The sequence below is a fragment of the Erinaceus europaeus genome, chromosome 4 (assembly GCF_950295315.1).
Source record: "Erinaceus europaeus chromosome 4, mEriEur2.1, whole genome shotgun sequence".
Lineage (NCBI taxonomy): Eukaryota > Metazoa > Chordata > Mammalia > Eulipotyphla > Erinaceidae > Erinaceus > Erinaceus europaeus.
This window is the reverse complement of record NC_080165.1, coordinates 35,049,057-35,072,634: the sequence shown is the minus strand read 5'-3', so window position 1 is coordinate 35,072,634 and position 23,578 is coordinate 35,049,057. Positions and strand designations below refer to the sequence as shown.

Here is a 23,578-nt window from a genome sequence, read left to right as displayed (position 1 = left end):
AAAAAGTTTTTTTTTTTTTTTTTTAAAAAAGGGCCCAAAAGCAGCACAGTGATCATGCACACACCTTTCATGTCTGGAGTTCTAAGATCCCCTGCACCACTCTAAACCAGAGCTGAGTATTTTGATATCTCTATCTCTCTCACAGATTTTTTTTTTTTTTAAGAACTGAGTGGAGGCACACATGGTAGAACACACACACGTCACAATGCACCAGGATCTGGGTTCAAGCTTCCAGTCCCCACCTGCAGGGAGAGGGGTGAACATCACAAGTGGTGAAGCAGTACAGCAAGTATCTCTCTCTCTCCCACTGTATCTCGCCTTCACTCTTTGTCTTTATCCAAAATAAGTAAAACTATTTTTAAAAAACTGAACGAGACAGCACTGTGCCCTGGAAAGAGGGCGTGCTTGATGTGAGCTAAGTCTATTTAGGTTCATATACATGGCACATCCTAAGGAAATACAACTATATATACCTAACTTTTCAGTGATAATCATAATTTCACATTCCAAAATAGTCTTATATTGCCCAGAATGGTTAGCTAAACGTTAAATATAAGTTAAAAAAAAAAGTAAACATAGTGTGGGCAGACTATGACTATATACTTCTAGAACCCCTTTTTAGACACATCCACTTGCAATTGCTGACCTATTTTCATATTTTATGACCTACCTATACTATCACTTTGTCTCTCTCTCTCTCTCTAAGAGAACGGTACTATTCACCATTGTAAATAGCTTTTCACACACAAAAAAATTCTATATGGTTTATTTGGTGGACACATCTACAGAAGGAACAATTTGACAAAAATAAAAATAAAGATTTGATTTTGGGGGGTTAAAACCAGCTGGGTAAACTGAAAAGGCTGATTCTAGGTCTTGGAACAGAAACATACAAAGTTAACTTGGGTTAATTAAGGACTAGTATCAAAGAGACACGAGTGACTTAAATAATTATTTCCATGAGTTAGATATAGGATATCTTGAGCATTAACAAGAATGATACTGCCCCAGGAGGTGGCACAGTGGATGGAGTGCTGGATTCTCAAGCATGGGCTCCTAAATTTAATCCCTGGCATCGTGTGCACCAGAGTAATTATTTGGTTATTTTTCCTCCTCTGTTTCATCAATAGATATTTTTAAAAGAATGATGAAGACAATGAAGTATTTGATAACGACTTTAAATTAATATTTAAAAAAAACACCTTGAGAGCCAGAGAGATAGCTCTACATGTAGAACACCCACCTTTCCTACAGCGCAGAGGCCCAGCACCATATGTGTGGAGGCTATGGCACTGCAGTTAATGTGTGCTCTACTGGGGACAGCTGGGGAAATTTAAATATCAACTACATATTCAAGATTATAAAACCATTAATTACATTGGGTTTGAGCACGTAGTGTGACTACATAGGGAAAAGTCTCCTTGGGAAATGCAAGGGGACACTTTTGGGGATGGATCTGCAATTTGCTTTCACAAAATTCGGGGGGGGGGCTGCGTTAGGGCTACCCGTGGGTGCGTGAAGTGAGCAAGACAAATAAAATGAAGTCAAACGCTAGCTGGGGCACGACAGTCCTAAGTCTCCTTATTCTAGTCTTAAACCTGGGCAGGTAAAAAAGCACTTCTGACGAACAGCAGGCAAAATTTCGATGCGGATGTCAGGCGCATGCGCAACAAAACGACTCCCACCCTTTCCGCCACTCCCTATAGGCGGTTCCGGTTACGTGATGAGGCGTAACCCAAAACTCCCAGAGTTCAGAGCGCGCCGGCGATTCGCCACTTCGACTTCCCTTCCTTGTGGAGGGCGGGTGAATGTCGCCATGGCCGGCGAGCCTCCTCCAATGGAGGAGAGACGGCGGCTGCAGGAGGAGCTGAGCGAGTTCGTGGAGAGTTGTTGCAGGACTCTGGAAGAGGTGACGACTTCTTTGGGTTGGAGCCTGGACGAGCTGGACGCCGGGGAGGCGGAGTCGGCGGAGGTGAGCGTGTGCTCTTGGCTTCTCGGGGCTGCGGCCCTCGGGTCTCTCGCCGCGGAGGATCCGGTCGCACTGGGCGGGGTCTGCGGAGCCGGGAGGGCGGGGCCTGCAGGGCGCAGGGCGGAGCCACCGGCAGGTGCTTGCTGGCGTCTGCGGACCCCGCCCAGTGCGGGTGTCTGCTCAGGGCTCGGCGCCCAGCAGGTTGAGCCGCTGGTCCCAGGACGCTGTGGAAACGCGGGGCGGGTGTTTGCTTAGAAGACTGGGGGTCGAGCGGTGGCGCAGCGGGTTAAAATGCACATGGCGCGGAGCTTAAGGATCCGGGTTCGAGCTCCTGGCTCCTCACCTGGAGGGGGGTCGCTTCACGGGCGGTTAAGCAGATCTGCGGGTGTCTGTCTCTCCCCCCTGTCTCCCCTTCTCTCTCGATTTCTCTGTCCTATCCAGCAACAACAGCAATGACAATAATAATAACAACAAGGTCAACAAAATGGGGGAAATAGCGTCCAGGAGCAGTGAATGCATAGTGCAGGCACCGAGCCCCAGCAATAACCCTGGAGGCAAAAAAATAAATCGGAAGATAAAAATAAAAAGACGACGACTGGATGATGAGACTTAACTCTGCAGGCCGAAAGCTGGCACTGTGCTGTCGCCCGGTTGCACCACGTTCTGTGTAGAGAGAACCTGGGTGTCTGATTCACTTTTTAAAAGGGTTTAATTAGTTGGGACAGGGGAGAGACAGGAACTGAACATCAGTGATGCTGGGGACCGCAGGCCAGCAAGTCCAAGGGTCTAGCCGCTGTGCTACCCCTCTCTCATTGCCAGTTCAGTTTTCTCTGCTGTAAAATGGTTTCTTATGGCTGGAACAGCGTGGATTACAGGATTAGGAACGGAGACTGCTAAGAGATGGAGACTTGGGCACTGCACCCCTCTTCGATGTTAAATTTCTCATAATAGTGCAAGCAAGTGCGGAGCCGGCTGGTGGCGCACATGCGCAAGGACCCGGGTTCGAGCCCCCGTCCCCACCTGCATGGGGAAAGCTTTGCGAGTGGTGAAGCAGGGCTGTAGGTGTCTGTCTCTCGCCTTCTCTATCGCCCCTTTCCCTCAATTTTTGGCTGTCTCTATCGAATAAGTAAATAAAGATCTAAAAAAAATTAAAAAAACAGTGTAAGCAAGTGGACTGGCGTGGACAGTACTGGTCGTCTGTGTGCCTGTGTCAGTGTCAGTTATGCCCTTTGCCGTTTAATACTGATCTTAGGAGGTTGTTACTCCTAGCCTCATTATACAAGATGAGGAAATAAACCCTGAAAAGTAGTTTGCTAGTTGCTGATACCTACCTGGCAAAGTTCCAAACGAAGTGGCTGTTACAGTCTGCCCATGATTGCTTAACTGCTTTCCTAAAACTCCCTTGTAAAACCCTGAAATTCTGCCAGTGCACATTTAACTTTTATAAAACTAGTATCTGCTATTCAAGAGAGGGAGAGGTTCAGTATCTTATTACCTCTGTAAGTCTCTAAAATAAGTAGCCCAGAATACTTAGTGAGTTGCTACTTTTTCTGTTTAAGTGTTTTAAAACTGAGAGTTCAGGTCCTAGAACAGGATGAGAGAGGACCTAGTGGGGGTTGTATTGTTGTGTGGAAAATTGAGAGGTGTTGTGCATATATAAACTATTGTATATACTGTTGACTATAAAACATTTAATTCCCGCAATAAAGGGAAATAAACAACAACAAAAAAAAACCCTGAAGTTTAATGAATACCTGTCACAGTTCCTGTCCTGGGAACTTGTTGCCTAGTGGCAGTGGGGAAATCCATAATGGTTAGAGTTTTATTAGACTGTCCTGATCTGGGAAAGGAGGCTTGGAAATGCTGTAGTTATTGTAGTTATCACACTTCACACGTTTAACAATGCTATTGAAGACTTCCCGGGTAAATGAACTCTGTGTTTAGTTGGGAAGCATTGGTAGTTTGCAGTACAGGTCAGATCAGGAACTTCAGGTAGGGACAGGTGAGGGGGTCAGGAAACTAGATATAATAGTTATGCATGACCTTGACACATTTTTATTAGGAGGTGCTTGAGAGAGAAACAAGATTGAGAAGTTGAGAGTCATCACTAGAGAAAATTGAAGCCTTGAGATTTCAAGAAGCGTGTTATTGAGTCACAGGAAGGTCACTAGTTAGACACATGAAACAACATTTAAAGAGCAACAGAGAGGACAAGGAAAATTAATCGTTAGAGGAGACTGGTCAGAGACAGGGAAGATGAAGTGTGTCATTAGAATGACAGGAATGGTTACAATTTTAGCTGAGAGTTCAAATATTAAAGACTATGATGTATGCTTTGGTTACAGTAGCAAGCAAGAGGTTGGTAATCTGATGACTCACAGGTAAGCCTATCAAAACAGTAGTATCAACAGAACTTTCAAAGAGTTGAACTGTAATGGGGTGCAGAGAAGACAGTGCAGAGGCTACAAGAAGCCGAGAGGATGAGGGAGTTTCTCTTTAAAAAAAAATAGCAAGCTGGGGGTAAAACTTAGTAGTTATGCAAAAAGACATTAGTGCCTGAGGCTCTGAAGCCCCAGGTGTTTGGTTTTTTTTAATTAATTTTTTTTTTTCCCTTTTGCTGCCCTTGTTGTTTTATTGTTGTAGTCATTATTGATGTCGTCGTTGTTGGATAGGACAGAGAGAAATGGAGAGAGGAGGGGAAAACAGAGGGGAGGGGAAGACAGACACCTGCAGGCCTGCTTCACAACCAGGATCCTTACGCTGGTCCTTTTGCTTTGCACCACGTGTGCTTAACCCGCTGCACCACCCAGACACCCATTTGGTTTTTTTTAATCTTTTTTTTTTTTCCTCCAGGGTTATTCCTGGGCTCGGTGCCTGCACCATGAATCCACCGCTCCTGGAGGCCATTTTTTCCCCCTTTTTTTGTTGCCCTTGTTGTAGCCTCGTTGTGGTTATCATTATTACCATTGTTGATGTTTTTCGTTGTTGGATAGGACAGAGAGAAATGGAGAGAGGAGGGGAAGACAGAAAGGAGGAGAGAAAGACACACACCTGCAGACCTTACTTCACCGCTTGTGAATCGATTCCCATACCGGTGGGGAGCCAGGGCCTCGAACCGGGATCCTTCCGCGGGTTCTTGCACTTTGCACCATACCATGTGCATTTAACTTAACCCCACCACCCAACTCCCAAGGCCCCAGGCTTTATTCCCAGCGCCACCATAACCCAGAGCCAAGTGTGTCTTTCTCTCTGTATCTCTTTCATTAGAATAAATTTAGAAAATAATTTACCTCACACAGGAGGTTGGGAAAAGCCTTCAGAGGAGATAAGGGAGCTGGCAAAATAACACCTGAAAAGGGGGAAAGGAGGGTGTGGGTGCCTGTTTTTCCATGTGCACAACCAAGGGGGGAGATAACTGGATAATATCATTTAATCAAGTAGTAGGCATCTAATGGCATGGTCACTTACGTATCTTTTTCTTTGCTTCTGTTTGATTTTTATAGGATGAAGTTGTTATATGCCCTTATGATTCCAATCATCATATGCCTAGATCATCATTAGCAAGGCACATGGTGTCTTGTAGATTGAGAAAACTGGGCTATACCAAAGAAGAAGAGGTACCAGGCATATTTTTATTATGTATACATTGTGTGATTCATACATTGTAGATGCACAATATTGAGAAGCTATTCTCTGAGACCTTTTGGCATAAAATAATAACTATTTGTGGGGTAAAATGGCCACCAAATTATTTCACAAATTACTTCAAGAAATAACTAATGCTAATATATTGTTGGTTTATTTAAATTCTGAATACTGTTTTCTTTCACTGTTTAGGAAAAAATGTATAACCCTGAATTTTTCTATGAGAATGTGAACATACCTTCAATTACTTTGAGTAAGTATTAATAAGTTATAATTAAAAACATTTATCCGCTTTTCAATTATCAAAAGAATGAATTTTATAAGTGTGCTTATGATTAAGAAGAACAGTACAGTATCTTAAGGCTTGTAGGATCAGTTAATGTAGTTGAAGTTATTTTGCTTCATCTTCTTCTTCTAGCGTTTGCCCTTCTTCCGTAGCCAGTCAACAGCGTCAGGTTGAAAGCTGTCAGGAGCTGCTTGTTGCTGGCTTTGAAAGTGACTGGGATCCATGTGGATTCAGTCGGCTAGGAAGGATCGTCAGTTTCCCCAATGAATGGGTACTCACGGGATGCACCACGAGAAGGTCGATCTAATGCATTTGCTTCATCTGAGAGTTAGAGACTGGGCTTTTATTCAGAGGCAGTGAGATCCTGCCTGTTCAGTGGGAAGGGCATCTTCCTCCTCATAGATCACTGAAGGCTGGGCCCATACCCGCACAGTTTGGAGATAGGATTGAAAGCGAGTAGATACTCCATGTGTTCATGGCATTCTTAGAAGTTGAACGCTTGGGCTCTTGGTTCAAATGCCCTGATTCACCTACTGGTTTAGTGATTAACAGGCATGTTAGTTCCCATAAGGTAATTAATATGTTGCCTGAATTTCTTTAGGGAATAAAATGGGGATGATCATGATAGTACCTCTGAAAGGGTTAAATGATAAAAATACGTGTAATGTGCTTAGTGCTGTATAACACCTGGTCCCTAACATATGCAGCAGCTTCAGTTTCTTGCATGACTGGTGCTTTTTAACCCTGTAAAGTCTGGTTACATCATACATTCTTTTTTAAAAAATATTTTATTTATTTATTCCCTTTTGTTGCCCTTGTTGTTTTTATTGTGTAGTTATTATTGTTGTTGTCATTGTTGGATAGGACAGAGAGAATTGGAGAGAGGGAGGGGAAGACAGAGAGGAGGAGAGAAAGACACCTGCAGACCTGCTTCACCGCCTGTGAAGCGACTCCCCTGCAGGTGGGGAGCCGGGGTTCGAACCGGGATCCTTATGCCGGTCCTTGTGCTTTGCGCCACCTGTGCTTAGCCCGCTGCACTACAGCCCGACTCCCCTACATCATACATTCTACTTGAATCTGAAGGATTCTGTTCTCAGATTGCTTTGGCAAAACCTCTTAAGATTCTTGAATGTCTGTAAGCCCTACTTGATGTTGTGGATGCTGATGATTCATATTTTATTGGGATTTTTTTTTTTTTTTTGACAGATAAGGATTCACAATTTCAGATAATTACACAAGCTAGAAATGCAGTTGGGAAAGATGGTGATTGTTATAATCAAAGTAAGTGACATCATAGTTTGAACTTACTAATGTGATGGATTATTTTTTTCTGCAAACATATGACTGACTTTCACAAAAAATATTATAAAAAGCTAATTTTTACTTTAACATTAGACTAAATTACTTAGTGTCAGTGCTATTGTTATGTATTTTCTGATAAATGCACTAAAGCCTCAGTGGGCATTATTGTTGTTATTGTTATTATTTTAGTTTTTGCGCTGGGGCTTATCACAGGCACAATTCTACTATCATTTCTAGGCAACCTGCTCTTCCCCTTATAATGTCAGAGAGGGACAGAGAGACATAAGTACCATAACGCCACCCCATTGACTTGTGGAGCTTCCCCTGGTGCTGTCTTTGGTGTTTGCATGTGATGCTGGGGGGCTTGAACTGGGCCCTCACATAGAGGAAACTGAATGATACTGGGTGAGCTGTCTCTTGGCCCTTGACACTGTCTGAACTAGGGATTTATGCTTTGGAATTACATGATAGTTGATATTACCTTGTGGGTAAAATAAATTCTATTAAGTGAGACTTTCTTACCTTCCATGATATATAAGAAGAAAAGGTTTAGGCCAAAAGAGGTAACACCACAGCTGCCTCTTAATAAAACAAAAACACAGTTCCATATTTTAAGGGGTTGTAGATCTCTTTAAACTCAGTTTGGGAGTTGAGTTTAGATATTTTGCCTTTGCCTTATTTTAGCATGCACTTTCTCACCTGTCAAAAGTATAGATAAGGGACAGGAGATAGCTCACCAGGTAGGTCTTGTTCATTACCAAGTACACAGCCCAGGTGTAAGTCCCACCTACCACGTGAGAGGTGGGTGCAGGGCTATTATTTTTTAAAGGAAATATTCTCATCTTGCCATCATTCATATCTTTTTTAGGGCCCCATTATTGCTTCTACCCTTTGCTCTTAGTTTTTTTTGGGGGGTACTAATAGTTTATTTGACCTTAACTACTGGGTTATCAGGAAAGTGTGTTTTTCTGGTTTTTTTAAATGTATTTAGTTTTAAAAATTATTAAAAATATATTTTAATCTTAAAAATTATCTTTATTGGATAGAGACAGTCAAATTGAGAGGAGAAGGGGTAACAGAGAGGGAAAGAGACAGAGAAACCTGTAGCCTTGCTCCACCACTTAGGAAGCATTCCCCCCTGCAGATGGGAACTGGGGGCTCAAACCTGGGCCCTTGCGCACTGTACTATGTGCACTCAACCAGGTGCGCCACCACCTGGCCCCATGATGTGTTTTTCTATGCAAAAATGTGTCATGACTTTTTAAACTATTTTTTACACTTTACTTGATAGGACAGAAAGTGAGAGGAAAAAGGGATACAGAGAGAGGGAGAGACAAAGACACTTGCAGCACTACTTTACCACTTGTGAAGCCTTCCCCTTCCCGTAGGGGCTGGGGGCAGTTGAGAGTTGAAAGAACTTGGAAATCATCTAATATAGCACTTGCATTTCATAGATAAGGGAGACAAACCCTTTCAGATAAACATGATAGTTAATGTGTTCGTTCTTTAAAAAAAAAAAAAAAAAACCCAAACTTTATTTATTTTACTTATGTTTTCAAAAAGAGATCCTTTTGTTCTCATGTATTTAATTTCTCTTTTACAATAAACTTGTGGCAGGTTTGACAAACTTCTAAACTCCACATTTCTAAGGGAAGAAATAGAGCCACATAAAAGTAAATTAGAACAGCTATATAATACACAGCTGGGTTAAGAATCTACTTGTAGGGGCTGGGTGGTGGCACACCTTGTTGAGTGCTCATATTACAGTGCACAAGGACCTGGGTTTGAGCCCCCATCCCCATCTGCAGGGGGAAAGCTTTGCGAGTGGTGAAGCAGGTCTACAGGTGTCTCCCTCTTTATCTCCCCTCCTCTCAATTTCTGGCTGTCTCTATCCAGTAAGTAAATAAAGATAATAAAAAAAATAAAAAAAAGAATCTACTTGTGAATTCTGCTACAGACTCTGAGCTGAGTTATGCTGTTAGAAGTCCCACACTAAGTGTCATTTAACAGCTAGGATTCTAGATACTATTCAAACATTAATGATTTATTTTCTGTCATCAGTAAGTAGAAGAGTATTGCATTTCAGTTCTGTACATCCTTAATGCTACTGTAAATATTAATGGTTCTACTTTGTGTAAGTTCTTGTTAAAGAAATTTGCTAGCTGTTTGACATTGTTTGAGCAACAGCTTTTCTGAGTTTCCTTATCTATAATGTAAGCTATCTTAAGGTTATTTAGAACAGTAGAGATGCAAATGCTACTATAGTTCTCATAATTAGCTTAAACTATTTTCATAAGCAGTTTAACTTCAGAGCAAATTAATGTATAGGAAGTGCTATAAAAATGGGTGAGCATTATGTGTAAGTGGTTTAGAAATTTTTCTTTTTTTAAACAAAAGAACATTAATCTTTTTTTTTTTTAATTAACTTTATTTATTGGATAGAGACAGCCAGAAATGGGGGGGGGGAGCTAGAGAAGGATAGAGACAGAGAGATACCTGTAGCCTTGCTTCACCACTTATGAAGCTTTCCCCCTGCAGGGGTAACTAGAGGCCTCAACCCTCAGGTCCTTGCGTGCCACCACTTAGCTCCGATTTAGAAGATTTTTTTTTCTTTTTTCCTGCCTCCAGGGTTTTTATTTATTTATTTATTTATATTGCTGGGGCTCAGTGCCTGCACTACCAATCCACTGCTTCTGGAGGCCACCTTTTCCCCTTTTGTTGTCCTTTTTGTTTATCGTTATGTTGTTGGATAGGACAGAGAAATCGAGAGAAGACGGGGAGAGAAAGAGAGACACCTGCAGACCTGCTTCACCGCCTGTGAAGCGACTCCCCTGCAGGTGGGAAGCTGGGGCTGGAACCGGAATCCGTAGGCCGGTCCTTGTGCTTTACGCCACTGCGCTTAACTCACCACGCTACTACAGCCCTGCGATTTAGAAGGTTTTTCTAAGCTATGTATACAAACAAGGCAGATTTGAGCAGTTGAGTATTTTATTTGATAGAAATTGAGAGTGATGGGGAAGATAGGGAGGGTGAGGGAGAGACACCTGCATCTCTGCTTCACCACTTGTGAAGCTTATTCTGCAGGTGGAGAACAAGGGCTTGAACCTGGGCCCTTGACAGTGTAACATGTTCACTCAACCTGGTATGCCAAGGCCTGGCCTGATACTGAGTTTTATTCTTTACAGAAACAAAGAAGTACTATGGGCAGCTCTTTCAGTAGATAATTGAGGGTCTTGGACTTACTTATTTTTGAATGTTTGTACTATCTTGAATTAAGATTTGTTATGAATAACTTCTTTTCAGTTTTAAAATATTTTTATTATCTTTATTAATTTAGTGGATTGAAGTTGAGAGGAAAGGGGGAGAGGGAGAGAGACACCTGCAGTACTGCTTCACCACTTGCAAAGCTTTACCCCTGCAGGTGGGGACGAACTAGGGCGCTTGAACCTGGGTCCTTGTGCACTTTGATGTGTGCTCAGCCAGGTGCGCCACCACCTGGTCCCTCTTACTTTCAACTTTAACTAGAGCACTACTCAACTCTGATTTAGGATGGTACTTGTGATTGGAGCTGGGAGCCTCAGGCTTGAAAGGCTTTTTTGCATAACTACTCTGCTTTTCTTCCAGCCCACACATAACTATTTTTCAAAAGTTATTCATTTGTTTATTTCAAATAGAGACAGGAAATGAGAGGCAAGAAGGCAGAGACAGAGAGACACCTGCAGCATTGTTTCACTGTTCTAGAAACTTCTCACTTATAGGTGAAGGTGGGGCTTGAACCCAAGTCCTTGTGTGTTGTAATGTGTATACTCAGCCAGGCATACAACCACTCCACTCCCCAAGAATAACTTTTTATATGTTTTGTAGCCCTTTTCAAAAGCTGTCTTTCATCCTGTATAGAGTTCTTACAGTCTCTTAATAGATGAATACATTTTAGGCATTTATTTATTTATTCCCTTTTGTTGCCCTTGTTGTTTTATTGTTGTAGTTATTATTGTTGTCGTCATTATTGGATAGGATAGAGAGAAATGGAGAGAGATGGGGAAGACAGAGAGGGAGAGAGAAAGATAGACACCTGCGACCTGCTTTACCGCTTGTGAAGCGACTCCCCTGCAGGTGGGGAGCCGGGGGCTGGAACTGGGATCCTTATGCTGCCGGTCCTTGGGGTTTGCGCCACTTGCGCTTAACCCCCTGTGCTACTGCCCGACTCCCCCATTTTAGGCATTTTAAAATCCTTTATATCAGGACAAGAATCTATTCTTAGGGATATTTACTTTGAAGAAAGAATATCTGACTGTAGCATAAACAATTTTACATTATCCCATTTAATTGGCATTTTGTTTCTCACATTTCTTATGAAGTTCTGTTTATTTTTATCAGTCATATCAAATCGAAACTCAGTACAGTTAATCAACCCATTAACCTTTGTGAATTTTTAGACAATAAGTATATTACATATACTTATTTTCAGAGAAAGCTACTTTGGTTAATTTTATAAACAAGATATTAATTTTAGCCATAAATAGCCATTTAAATGATTTGTATTTCTCATCTAACATTAAAGATTCAAATTGAATTATTTCAAATCCAAGAAGTATTTTATAACTCATGACCATGATTTGAATATTAGTGTATTATTCTAAAGAACCCTAGAGAAACAACATATAATGATTTTTGACTTAATTTTTTTTTTTTACCAGTGTGGACTTTGAGTTATTTGTATTACTTCTGTGAGCCTTGATTTCCTTATCTCAGTAAGAAAATTAACTCAGTTATCAGTTCTCCTGAAATTATATCATTGCAACTATATATCATATATATAATACTTTGTCATGGTTTTAAGATGCTTTGTGAAGGTAACAGTGTACCAAGGAAGAAATAGATTTAGAAATAAAATCCCAAAAAGTTATGAGAAAAACCGATTAGAGTCATAGTTTGGTGATAAAAACAATTCTAGAGATGGATGGTGGTGGTGGCTGCAGAACAGTGTGAATGTACATAGTCCCACTTAAGTGATTAAAATGAAATTTTATGTGTTATGTATATTTCCCCATAATTAAACTACAAAAGTTAGATACACTATAGTCACAAAATTATTATGATTATAGCTCACTCAGGCTTGTTTCTAAGTACTACAGAAACTTGTGTTTGAAGATTTATAGTTTATCAAAATGTAAGCTTATTTAAGTGTGCTTGTCCAGTTTTGTTAGAAAAAAAATATATATATATATTCTGAATTCTGAATGATTTGAATGTAGTTTGTTGCTTAACTTTTCCTTACTTTTTCTTTTTCAGTAATTGGGGTGAGTATAAGAGGAATTAGGAACCTGAATATACTCCTTATTTAAAGATATGCAGTATCCTTTTTGCAAATGATATCCTTTTAAAGTATCACTCAAATTTCTAAACTTCATCTTAATCATTGTCGCAATAGTATAGTTTTGATTTGGAATTTTTGTTGAACTTCAAGTATCATATGTCACCATATAGAAATTTAAGGTGAATAAGGAAACTCTAAAATATCTAAAGGAGAAAATATATTTCTTTGTTTTAAAATAACAAAGGTTTGTGTGGATCTTGTTTGTAATACATCACTATTTTTTTCTAATCTCTCTTTTTCTCTCAGATCTTTATAGCTTACATTCAAAGGAGTTAGGCTTTCCAGTGCTAACTCATTTTTATATTATAAAACTACATATTCGGCGGTAGCACAGTGGGTTAAGCGTACGTGGCGCCAAGCGCAAGGACCAGCATAAGGATTCTGGTTCGAGCCCTCAGCTCCCCACCTGCAGGGGAGTCACTTCACAGGCGGTGAAGTAGGTCTGCAGGTGTCTTTCTCTCCCCCTCTCTTGTCTTCCCCTCCTCTCTCCCATTTCTCTCTGTCCTAACAGCAACGACATCAATAATAACTACAATAAAACAACAAGGGCAACAAAAGAGAAAAATAAATTTTTAAAAAAGGAGAAATAAAACTACATATTCAAATATAATCATCTAACTGCTTGAAAGGGCTTTTCTTTGTGTCTGCCAGAATTAGAGTGAAATTGGTTTTGACATTTCCCTCACTAATTCATAAGCCATCTAATACAAATGGCTGGGGTGGTTATCTGTAGCTGGTAAAACCATGACATTGGGTGTATCGTGACGCCTCTCAACGTGTAGATAAGTGTTAAGTCACCTCTTTTTGTTTTATAGTACTTAATTCATAGTATGCTCTTACTTGAATTTTTCTTTTGCCTCTACCTGCAGAGTCAGTGAGGTTAGACTAACATGTGGCTGGGAAGAGCTACTGATTTTGCGTTGTTCTTTGAACTCAAGTTACTGCATTGCTGACATTACAAAGATTACTCTAGTAGCTCATGTTCTTTGGTGAAGAATGAAGTCTAGAAAGAATGAAATTGCCTTTTACAGTCAAAGTAGTTTATTTTTTCCTTTGAGAAAATTTGAATCTAAAAAAACATTTTCTTCAGTGTTTAATACATCTTACAAGGTATTATGTTGACTTTTTTCTATTAATGAGCATATTCTAGAAAATTCTGTAATGCTGGGTGGGTATGCCTGTTAACTTTCTTCAGGTAATTTGATTAAGTCAATATGCTTCCTCTTTGGAAAACGAAAACACATTTAGTCTTAATTTAATGTCTTCCTTGGTGTGAGGAGGCTTTGGACTTTTTCTGCTTTTTGCTTTTGGTCATTGGATCTAAATCACTGTACAAGTGGGTTGTATGCAAATGCAAATATGAATTCATAAGAAACACGAATATGGGACATCTAGCTTGATATCTCATAAAGGATTTTTAAAACATTTTTCATAGTTCTCTATTTCACTAAGGGACGGTAATGTGTATTTATTACCCACAAGAAACATTTTCCCCCAGAATTTATGGGGGAAACATAAAAGTCAATATCTACTTTTATATTATGGATAACGTTTGAAAATCTCAAAGCTTTTCCTATACGTAGCTGCCTCCTGGTTACTGTTGCCTCTGTCTTCCCATAATGAAAGAGGATAGTTAACAATGTACAAGTTTGCTGTGGATGTAATGCTACTTCGTGATAGTCATCTGCCATCCATCACACTGATTGGTATTTCTATTCTTAGGAATTACTAAGGATATAGGAAAAAAAGATCTATATATTAAATTATAACCACTATAAAAGATGAATAGTTGATTTTAAGTTCACAATGCTTCATTTATTATTTATTGTTGTGGTTTTATTTTGACTTTAGGGATTTATTCTTCATTGCCTATTGAAGTTCCTCTGAATCACAAGCGAGTTGTTTGTGATCTAACGCAAGCTGATCGTCTTGCCCTCTATGATTTTGTAATTGAGGAGACAAAGAAAAAGCGCTCAGATTCTCACATTCTTGAAAATGACAGTGATCTCTTCGTCGACTTGGCTGCCAAAGTCAATCAAGGTTTGAGATGGGTATCATAATTTCACATTTCTTAGTGGTCATTCCATCATCTGGGTGATTTTCAAATGATTTGTCAGGACACTGTGAGTTGAAGGAGGGTAGTTTATATCATGATAGCCAGATATTTATTGGTCATGTTTACATGGTCAGATATTTACTCAGTGCATACAGTGTTGCCTACTGACTTTATTTTTTTTAATTTTTTTATTGGGGAATTAATGTTTTACATTCAACAGTAAATACAATAGTTTCTAACATGCATAACATTAGCCAGTTTTCCATACTACAATACAGTCTCCATTAGGTCCTTTATCATCCTTTTTGGACTTGTATTCCCCCCTCCCCCCCCCCAAAAAAAAAAAAAAAAAAACCCAGAGTCTATTACTTTGGTGAAATACGCCAATTCCAGTTCAGGTTCTACTTGTGTTTTCTCTTCTGATCTTGTTTTTCAACTTCTGCCAGAGAGTGAGATTATCCCATATTCATCCTTCTGTTTCTGACTTGTTTCACTTAACATGAATTTTTCAAGGTCCATCCAAGATTGGCTGAAAATGGTGAAGTCACCATTTTTTAATAGCTGAGTAGTATTCCATTGTGTATATAAACCACAGCTTGCTCAGCCACTCATCTGTTGTTGGACACCTGGGTTGCTTATAGGTTTTGGCTATTAAAATTGTGCTGCTAAGAACATAAGTGTACACAGATCTTTTTGGATGGATGTGTTGGGTTCCTTAGGATATATCCCCAGGAGAGGAATTGCAGGATCATAGGGTAGGTCCATTTCTAGCCTTCAGAGAGTTCTCCAGACTGTTCTCCACAGAGGTTGGACCAATTGACATTCCCACAAGCAGTGTAGGAGGGTTCCTTTGACCACACACCCTCTCCAACATTTGCTGCAGTTACCTTTTCTGATGTATGACATTCTCACAGGAGTGAAGTGGTATCTCATTCTTGTCTTTATTTGCATTACTCTGACAATCAAAGACTTGGAGCATTTTTTCATCTGTTTCTCAGCCTTTTGTATCTCTTCTGTGGTGAATATTCTGTCTATGTCCTCTCCTCATTTTGGGTGGGGTTATTTGTTTTCTTGTGGTTGAGTTTGGCAAGCTCTTTATTTATTTTGGTTATTAGCCTCTTGTCTGACGTATGGCATATAAGCCTACTGACTTTATTAATCATACTTTCCTTCTGGGAGATTTATTGATAGCTGTGCTTCCACTTTCATCTATGTACTTTAATGTTTACATTGAACTAATTAGGGAAAAAATGGTATAGAACTTAGCCTGCTTAAGACTGAAAAAATAGCTCACTTGGTTACTTTGCCATGTACATGACCTGGGTTTGAACTTCGCCTCCACTACATTGAAGGAGACTTTGATACTGTGGTGTGTTTCCTTCCCCCTCTGTCTCACTCTGTCTGTCTGAAAAAGACAAAAACAGTTTTTTTGTTTTTTTTTTAAAAAAGGTCCAGTTTAGCCCAATTATTGTAACATTTTTAGAATGCTTTTGTGTGCTGACATTAATACATATCCAAATTTAGGATAATTGTGATAATACTTCATACTACATAAGGACTTAAAGACTTCTAAAGACAGGGCAATTTTATTTTATTCTTTCATTAGATAATAGTCGAAAAAGTCCCAAATCATACCTTGAAATACTGGCAGAAGTGAGAGATTATAAAAGAAGACGGCAATCCTACAGAGCTAAGAATGTTCATATAACTAAGAAATCATATACTGAGGTAAGGTTCTGTTAGTCTTATAGAGTTTGTTGAACGAGAATTTTCCTGTATACTTATCAAGTAGAGTACATATATTACCAGATGCAAGAACCAGGTTCAAGCCCTGGCATCAGCTGGGAAACTTCATGAATGACAGAGCAGTGCTGCAAGTGTCTCTCCTCTCAGTCTCTCTGCATCTCCTTCTCTGTGTCTTATTGCTCACCCTCTAATATCATGACTCTTTTTAAATGCATCTGTGTTTCCTACCTAAAGAATTGTCTAGCAAAGTTAACTTTCATGCCAGACTTAATCAATTACTCATTTTCTGTTTTGGTGATCTCCTCTATCTGTTCTGTAAAACCACATGGTTTCTATTATTATTATTTTATTATTTATTATTGAATAGAGACAGAAATTAAGACCGGAGGGGGAGATAGGAAGAGAAAGAGGGGCCGGGTGCTGGTGCACACAGTGTAGCGCACAAGGACCCAGGTTTAAGCCCCTGGTCCCCCTCTGCAGGGGGAAAGCTTCACGAATGGTGAAGCAGGCCTGCACGTGTCTCTCTGTTTCCCTCACTCCTCTCAACTTCTCTGTCTCTATCAAATAATAAATAAAATATTTTTAAAAAAAGAAAGGGAAAGAGACACCTATAGCCCTGCTTCACTACTCATGAAGCTGCAAGTGGGGGCCAGAAGTTTCAACCCTGCGTCTTTGCACACTGTAATGTATGTGCTTAACTACCTGGCCCCAACATAATTTCTATAATTTGTTATATATCACTGCCCTTAGTAGAGATTGTCAGCAATGATACTTCTAATTTGATAACTTTTATTTTTGGAATAATTTTCTTAACTGAAACTGAGTATCTTACTTTCCTCAGGTGATAAGAGATGTGATAAATGTACACATGGAAGAACTCAGTAATCACTGGCAAGAAGAGCAGAAGGCTGAAGAGGATGCTGAGAAGTGAGTTGTGCTTATTACTTTTTCTGACATCTAGAATTTATATAGTTAATACCTAGTTTAAGTGTTGATATTCCAATTCCAAGACCTTTAGTAACACAGTATACTTAAGAGTCCTCACTTAGTGACCAGATTCCATTTCTGAAATACATTTGTCAATAAATGAGCAATCTTCCCTTACTGGCATTTCAGGTATAATTTAAGATAGTTTTATGTCACTGTTACATCACTTATAGCATTATAATGTTTTTGAATATTTAGTAGTGTACTGTATAATATCTACAATTTAAAAAAAAATACAGTGAGTTGGATTGCACAAGGGGTACCCCAAAAATGCAGATGTGTACATGAAAAATGAGTGCACACTGACCATCTATGGGAATGAGACTGAAACGGAGAGGTGATGTGAGGTGAAACACTTGAGGCTGAACTGCTACACTGCCACTTTCCAGTGACCAACGATCTTATACATCATCACAGTACTGACTTACCAGCTGACTGTAAGTCTAAACAGTCATAAACAGATTCACTAAGTGAGAACTAGCAGTAATTCGTGAAAATGCTTGGGCTGTGCAGTGGCACTCCACTGAGTGAACGTCACCATGCACAGGCACTCAGGTTCAGGTCCCCAGTCCTCTCCTACAGGGTGGAGGGTCACAAGCAGTACTGCAGGTGTCTCTCTCTCTCTCCCTCTGTATCTCCCCTTTCTCCTTTCAATTTTTCTCTGTCCTATCAAATAAAAAGAAAAAATTGCTGCCAGAGTGGTAGGTTTGTTGTGTAGGCACTGGCGCCTCAGTAGTAACCCTGGTGGCAGGGAGAGAAGGAAGAAAGGGGGAAGGGAGGGAGGTAAGGGAGGGGAGGGGAAGGAAGAAAAGCACTTACTATTTTCATTGCTGCTCAGGGTTTTACTGCCAGAGTTGTTCCATGGCAACTGCCATTTGACACTTTGGGGACAGTAAGTTCAGTGAAGTGTTTAAAAGTGAGATACATAAGAACCGTCTTTCTTTGATCTTTCACGGGGAACCCATGAAAGCATCATCAGCAGTGAGATTCCACATATTTTTATTTAGATTCTTGTCTAGCACTGATCTGATAAAATGTCAGACTTAGGGCTCGTTTGTCTGTATATATTAAAAACCAGCAATTAATCACTAATAAAAATTTAAAAATATATTTGTATATACATATACCTGGTACTTGACTTCTCATCTCATTTTGTTTTAACGATGAATACAGTCTCAAAAATATATTTTGATGACTGCTAGGTAATAAAGTTGGTCCAAGTTGGAACTGTCGCACATGCTTCTTAAATCCTCTAGGACAGCAATTGTCTACTCTTTGTTTTAATGCAATTATGTTGAAGTCATTAAAAATGAGATTTTTCTTTAACTAGAGGCACTGCTCAACTCTGGCTTATGGTGGTACAGGGGATTGAACCTGGGAGCTTCAGGTGTGAGAGTCTCTTTGCATAACTATCATAACTATTGCATTATGCTTTCTACCCCCTACCCAGAAGTCATTAAAAAAAATGAGTAAAATGCACATGTGTGACACTAGTTTTGTAAATCAACATTTCCTTAGTAAAGTGATATGAAAAACTTAAAACCCAGTGATTATAATACATTTGCTGATGTTTCTTTGTATTAAAGGAATGAAGGTAGACGGTCTGCTTCAGCAGATTCAAGGCAATCTGGTGGAAGCTACTTGGATGCTGAATGTTCACGACATAGAAGGAATCGAAGTAGGAGCCCACATAAACGGAAAAGAAATAAGGACAAAGATAACCGGGACTCAAGGAGAAGAAAGGAGAGGTAGGTCTGACGACGCTGTGTTGAGTGTTACTTAGGGAATGCAAACTGGCTTTTCACTGCAGCTCATGTTTAGAAATTAGTGGGTTATAAAGAAAATTAAGGTGAGAAGAATAAACTGAAGATTGTCAACATCATTTTCTTCAGATCAACACAACTGTAATGATACTGTCCTCTGTGACTGGTTGGAAATAGGCTTTCTTTTATTATTATGTTTTTCTTTATACCTAAGGTATATGAAAGCAATATGTATGTGGGAAGGTAGTTTTAACAATTAAAAAAGGCATTTGCCTAGGTCCCTTTCTCCTTTTTTCATTCTTTGTCTAGTAGTTGATTGTTGGGTTTTTTGTTTGTTTTTTAGGGTTGAAATGATTTTCTTTATCATTTCTTTAGAAATTGAGATGAGAGGCAGAGATAGAAGAGACAGACTCCTGCAGCTCTGCTTCAATACCCGTGAAGCTTTCTCCCGCAGGTGGGGACCAGGGGCTTGAACTTGGGTCTTTGTGCACTGTAATGTGTGCACTTAACCAGATGTGCCACCACCTAGCCCCTCTCTAGTTGATTGTTGAAGGGACTGGAAGACATAGTGACACAGTTGATTCAAATTTATTTATTTATTGTTGATGCTAGGACTTCACTATGTTTGCTGACTTTTTTTTTTTTTTTTAAACCACAGATAGAAACAGATTGGGTTGGGGAATGGAAACTTTCTTCAGTGAGACAGGAGTCAGACCTGGGTTGGACTATAGAGAAGTATAGTAGAAGGCACACTATACAGGTTAGCTGTTTGGCTGACCTAAATTCAAACTTAAATGGCAGTTAGTTTTGCCCTTATTAATATCCCTAATAAAATTTTGATAGCTGGAGCACCAGGGCAAGTAAATCAACAGGTAGGATTCAATCCCTAGCACTGCATGTACTAGATAGACGCACTCTCTCATCTGCAACTTTCATTAGTAATAAATGAAATCAATCTCAAAAACATTTTTGCTAGCTGTAGAGAAGACTTAATACTGAAGAACTAAATTTAAGTCAATTCACCTTTCTTCTTTTGTCTGTCTGTCTGTTAGAGCCTCCATAGTAAACTTCTCATCCTCCAAGATCCAACTTGGTCATGCACTTGACCAAGTTAGTTAAGATTTAATCCCTTCCTCGAGATTCAGTCCCTGCAACTAGCCAGACCTGACCAGTACCTGGTAGAAAAACAACAAAAAGCCAGCTATATTACTTAGTCCTTTTATGAATGAAATATTTACTTATGTGATGAGTTATATTTTTATAACAATTATAATATAAATTAACTCTTGAGGCCAAGTGGTGGCAAACCTGGTAGAGTGAATGTACATGTTAGAATATTCAAGGACTCAGGTTAAAGCTCCTGATCCCTGTGGGCAAGGATAGTTTCACAAGCTGTGAAGAAGTCCTGTGGGTGTCTGTCTCTCTCTATTCCACTCTATTTTTCCTTACACTCTCAATTTCTTTTTTTTTTTTCTATTTTTTAAATTTTGGATAGAGACAGAAATTGAGAGGGAAAAGGGAGATAGAGCGAAGGAGAGAGAGAGACACCTGCAGTGCTGCTTCACTGCTCATGAAGATTTTCTCCTCCAGGTGCGGGGGGAGGTCAGTGACTCGAACTTGGATTGTACACTGTAATGTGTGCACTCAAGTCAGGTGTGCCACTGCCTGATTCTAGATCCTCTCAATTTCTCTCTGTCTATCCAATAAGGAAATAAAAATATTAAAAAAGAAACTCAACTATCAGAAATTACACTCTTTCCCTTTCTCATTTACTGTTGCATCTTCTACTTAATTGACATTTCTTTTTTTTTTTCCCTTTTTTTTTTTTTCCTCCAGGGTTATTGCTGGGCTCGGTGCCTGCACCATGAATCCACCGCTCCTGGAGACCATTTTTTCCCACTTTTGTTGCCCTTGTTGTTGTAGCCTCGTTGTGGTTATTATTATTGCCATTGTTGACGTTGTTCGTTATTGGATAGGACAGAGAGAAATGGAGAGAGGAGGGGAAGACAGAGGGGGAGAGAAAGACAGACACCTGCAGACCTGCTTCACTGCTTGTGAAGCGACTCCCCTGCAGGTGGGGAGCCGGGGGCTCGAACCTGGATCCTTGCGCCGGTCCTTGCGCTTTGCGCCACGTGCACTTAACCCACTGCGCCACCGCCTGACTCCCTTAATTGACATTTCTGATAAATCATAACTGATTTAAGTGCACTAGGCAGTCTCAGAGTCTGATGATGAGATAATTCTTTCGGTAAAGAAAATTTGAATATTAAATACTTTTTGAGAGCCTAGTTTTTTTGAGAGCCTGAGATAGTGTGAACTATAGGAAGTTGAAGAGACTGCTTAAGGAATTCTGTGAATTCATTCTTTGACTTCAGTATTTTATTTAAAGCAAATTCTCTGGTCGTTAGTCATGCAACATAATTGCATAAAAGTATAATTGCAATATGAATTAACAAAGAAATCTTATTTCTTTCCACCTTAGATTTGTCCCTTAGGTTTGATGTATCATTTTTCATATTTTCTATTCAATTCTGAATTTATGTTTAGCTTATTTTGGTTTATGATTATCAAATTAATGAATAACTAGTCATTTTAAAGCTCTGGTTATAAGGTATCAATTATAGTATGTATATTCTCTTTACCCCTTTCATTTCAGGGATGAGGAAAGACATCATAGTCATAAAAGAAGAAAGCAGAAAGTCTGAAAGAAAGGAAGTATTTATGCATCTATAAAATATGCTTATGCCATGGTAACCAGCATGCCAATATATATAGTTATAATTGCTTTGACTACAAGAATATGCTTCTATGACCCACCTAGTGCTCAGATTATTATTTTTTTAACAAATATTTATATTTCAAACTGAGTTCACTACTGTGCTATACAACTTTGTTTTCCTTATTTTAATAGATTATTTCTGATTACTGATTGTGCTTCATGTTTTTTGATAATTTGTATACCAGAAAATTATTTAATTAAAAACAAGTTAAACTACAAAATAATATATGAGCACATTGTCTTATAAAGATTTAAACCTCCCAAGGCTATATAGTGCCTTGGAAACACCATTTGCATTCTCATTGCTAACCTAGGGCTAGCAACTATTACCACTATACTGATAAGTGGCAGTAGGGAAAGCCTACCTAAATATTTGTTAGATATGAAAGGGTCATATGCTAGATGAATGCATTGGATTTACAAGAAATCAGTTTTAGAGAATTATGGCTTGATCTCAAAAAACAATGCAGTATGAAAATACCAAGTTACAGAAAAATAAGTATCATTTGTATCTGTGCAAAATAATATTTATTTCAATATTAATGCATGTAAGAATATATTTAAAGAATTAGAACTTAGGGAGTCAGACGGTAGCACAGTGGGCTAAGCACAGGTGGCGCAAAGCGCAAGGACTAGCTTAAGGATCCTGGTTCGAGCCCCCAGCTTCCCACTTGCAGTGGGGTCACTTCACAGGCTGTGAAGCAGGTCTGCAGGTGTCTATCCTACTCTCCCCCTCTGTCTTCCCCTCTTCCCCATTTCTCTCTGTCCTATCCAACAACAACGACAATATCAGTAACAACAAAAATAATAACAACAACAATAAAAAAAGGCAACAAAAGAGAAAATAAATAAACATTAAAAAAAGAATCAGAACTTATGCTGAACTCAATAGTGGTGATTATTTGTGAAGTGAGAGGTATAGCTAGAAGAGATAAGAGCTAGTAGAAATGGATTGGAAGAGTGGTCAAAGGAAACTAGTCTTGTCTCTATATACGTGGATTTTTTTTAATGAAAAGGTATTCATGTTTTACATGTTCATTAGAAGTATACTGTTTTGTTATTTGTAAATCAATGTTATTCAAATATTGTTTATATTAAATAAAATGTATCCTTTTTTAAAGTGCACATTTCAAGAGACCAGGCAGTGCACATGCTACCATATGCAGAAACCTGGATTCAAGCTGCTAGTCCCCACCTGAAAGGGGGAAGCTTCACAAATGGTTATGCAGTGGTGCAGGTCTCTCTCTCTTCCTGTCTTCCTCTTCCCCCCTGATTTCCCTGTCTCTAATAAATAAAATATTACATAAGTGTACATTTCATTGGACTTTGATTGCCCCTGAGCTCTCCCTCCCCATAAAACGATCACCTCAATTAAGATAGAGAAACCTATCATGCCCCAGAATTTTCTTATACCCCATCCCAACCCAATTTCTCTACCCTCAATCCAGGCAAACATAGACGGCCATGTTAGCCAATGTCTGTGGAGCTTGTGAGTCAAGCACTAGTGTGTTCCCTACTTACTCTACACAATTCCTAGATGGTGTGTGTGTGTGTGTATGTTAATTATATCATTCTGGTGAAACTTGCGTATTTCATGTCTGAATACCAGTGTCCTGACTCTTGGAGACCCAAGGTAAATATTCCAAGGTGGGTTTCAAATAAAATGAA

General features: G+C 39.3%; 1 protein-coding gene across 1 annotated transcript; it reads left to right on the top strand.

Moving 5' to 3' along the window:
- The first annotated feature begins 1,763 nt into the window (after nt 1-1,763).
- SNRNP48 (small nuclear ribonucleoprotein U11/U12 subunit 48) lies at nt 1,764-23,222 on the top strand. The gene is made up of 9 exons (XM_007524253.3): nt 1,764-1,972; nt 5,473-5,586; nt 5,807-5,867; nt 7,107-7,181; nt 14,431-14,619; nt 16,242-16,363; nt 17,223-17,308; nt 18,955-19,116; nt 21,788-23,222. The coding sequence occupies exons 1-9, from the start codon at nt 1,817-1,819 to the stop codon at nt 21,834-21,836; spliced, it is 1,014 nt and encodes a 337-aa protein (XP_007524315.1). The 5' UTR covers nt 1,764-1,816; the 3' UTR covers nt 21,837-23,222.
- Nucleotides 23,223-23,578: the final 356 nt, after the last annotated feature.

Bases quoted from the DNA above. Each gene is read 5' to 3' on its own strand.
- SNRNP48 (XM_007524253.3), top strand. From the start codon at position 1,817: ATGGCCGGCGAGCCTCCTCCAATGGAGGAGAGACGGCGGCTGCAGGAG. The intron at 16,364-17,222 runs GTAAGGTTCTGT...TACTTTCCTCAG, and splicing joins CTAAGAAATCATATACTGAG to GTGATAAGAGATGTGATAAA. The intron at 17,309-18,954 runs GTGAGTTGTGCT...TTTGTATTAAAG, and splicing joins GCTGAAGAGGATGCTGAGAA to GAATGAAGGTAGACGGTCTG.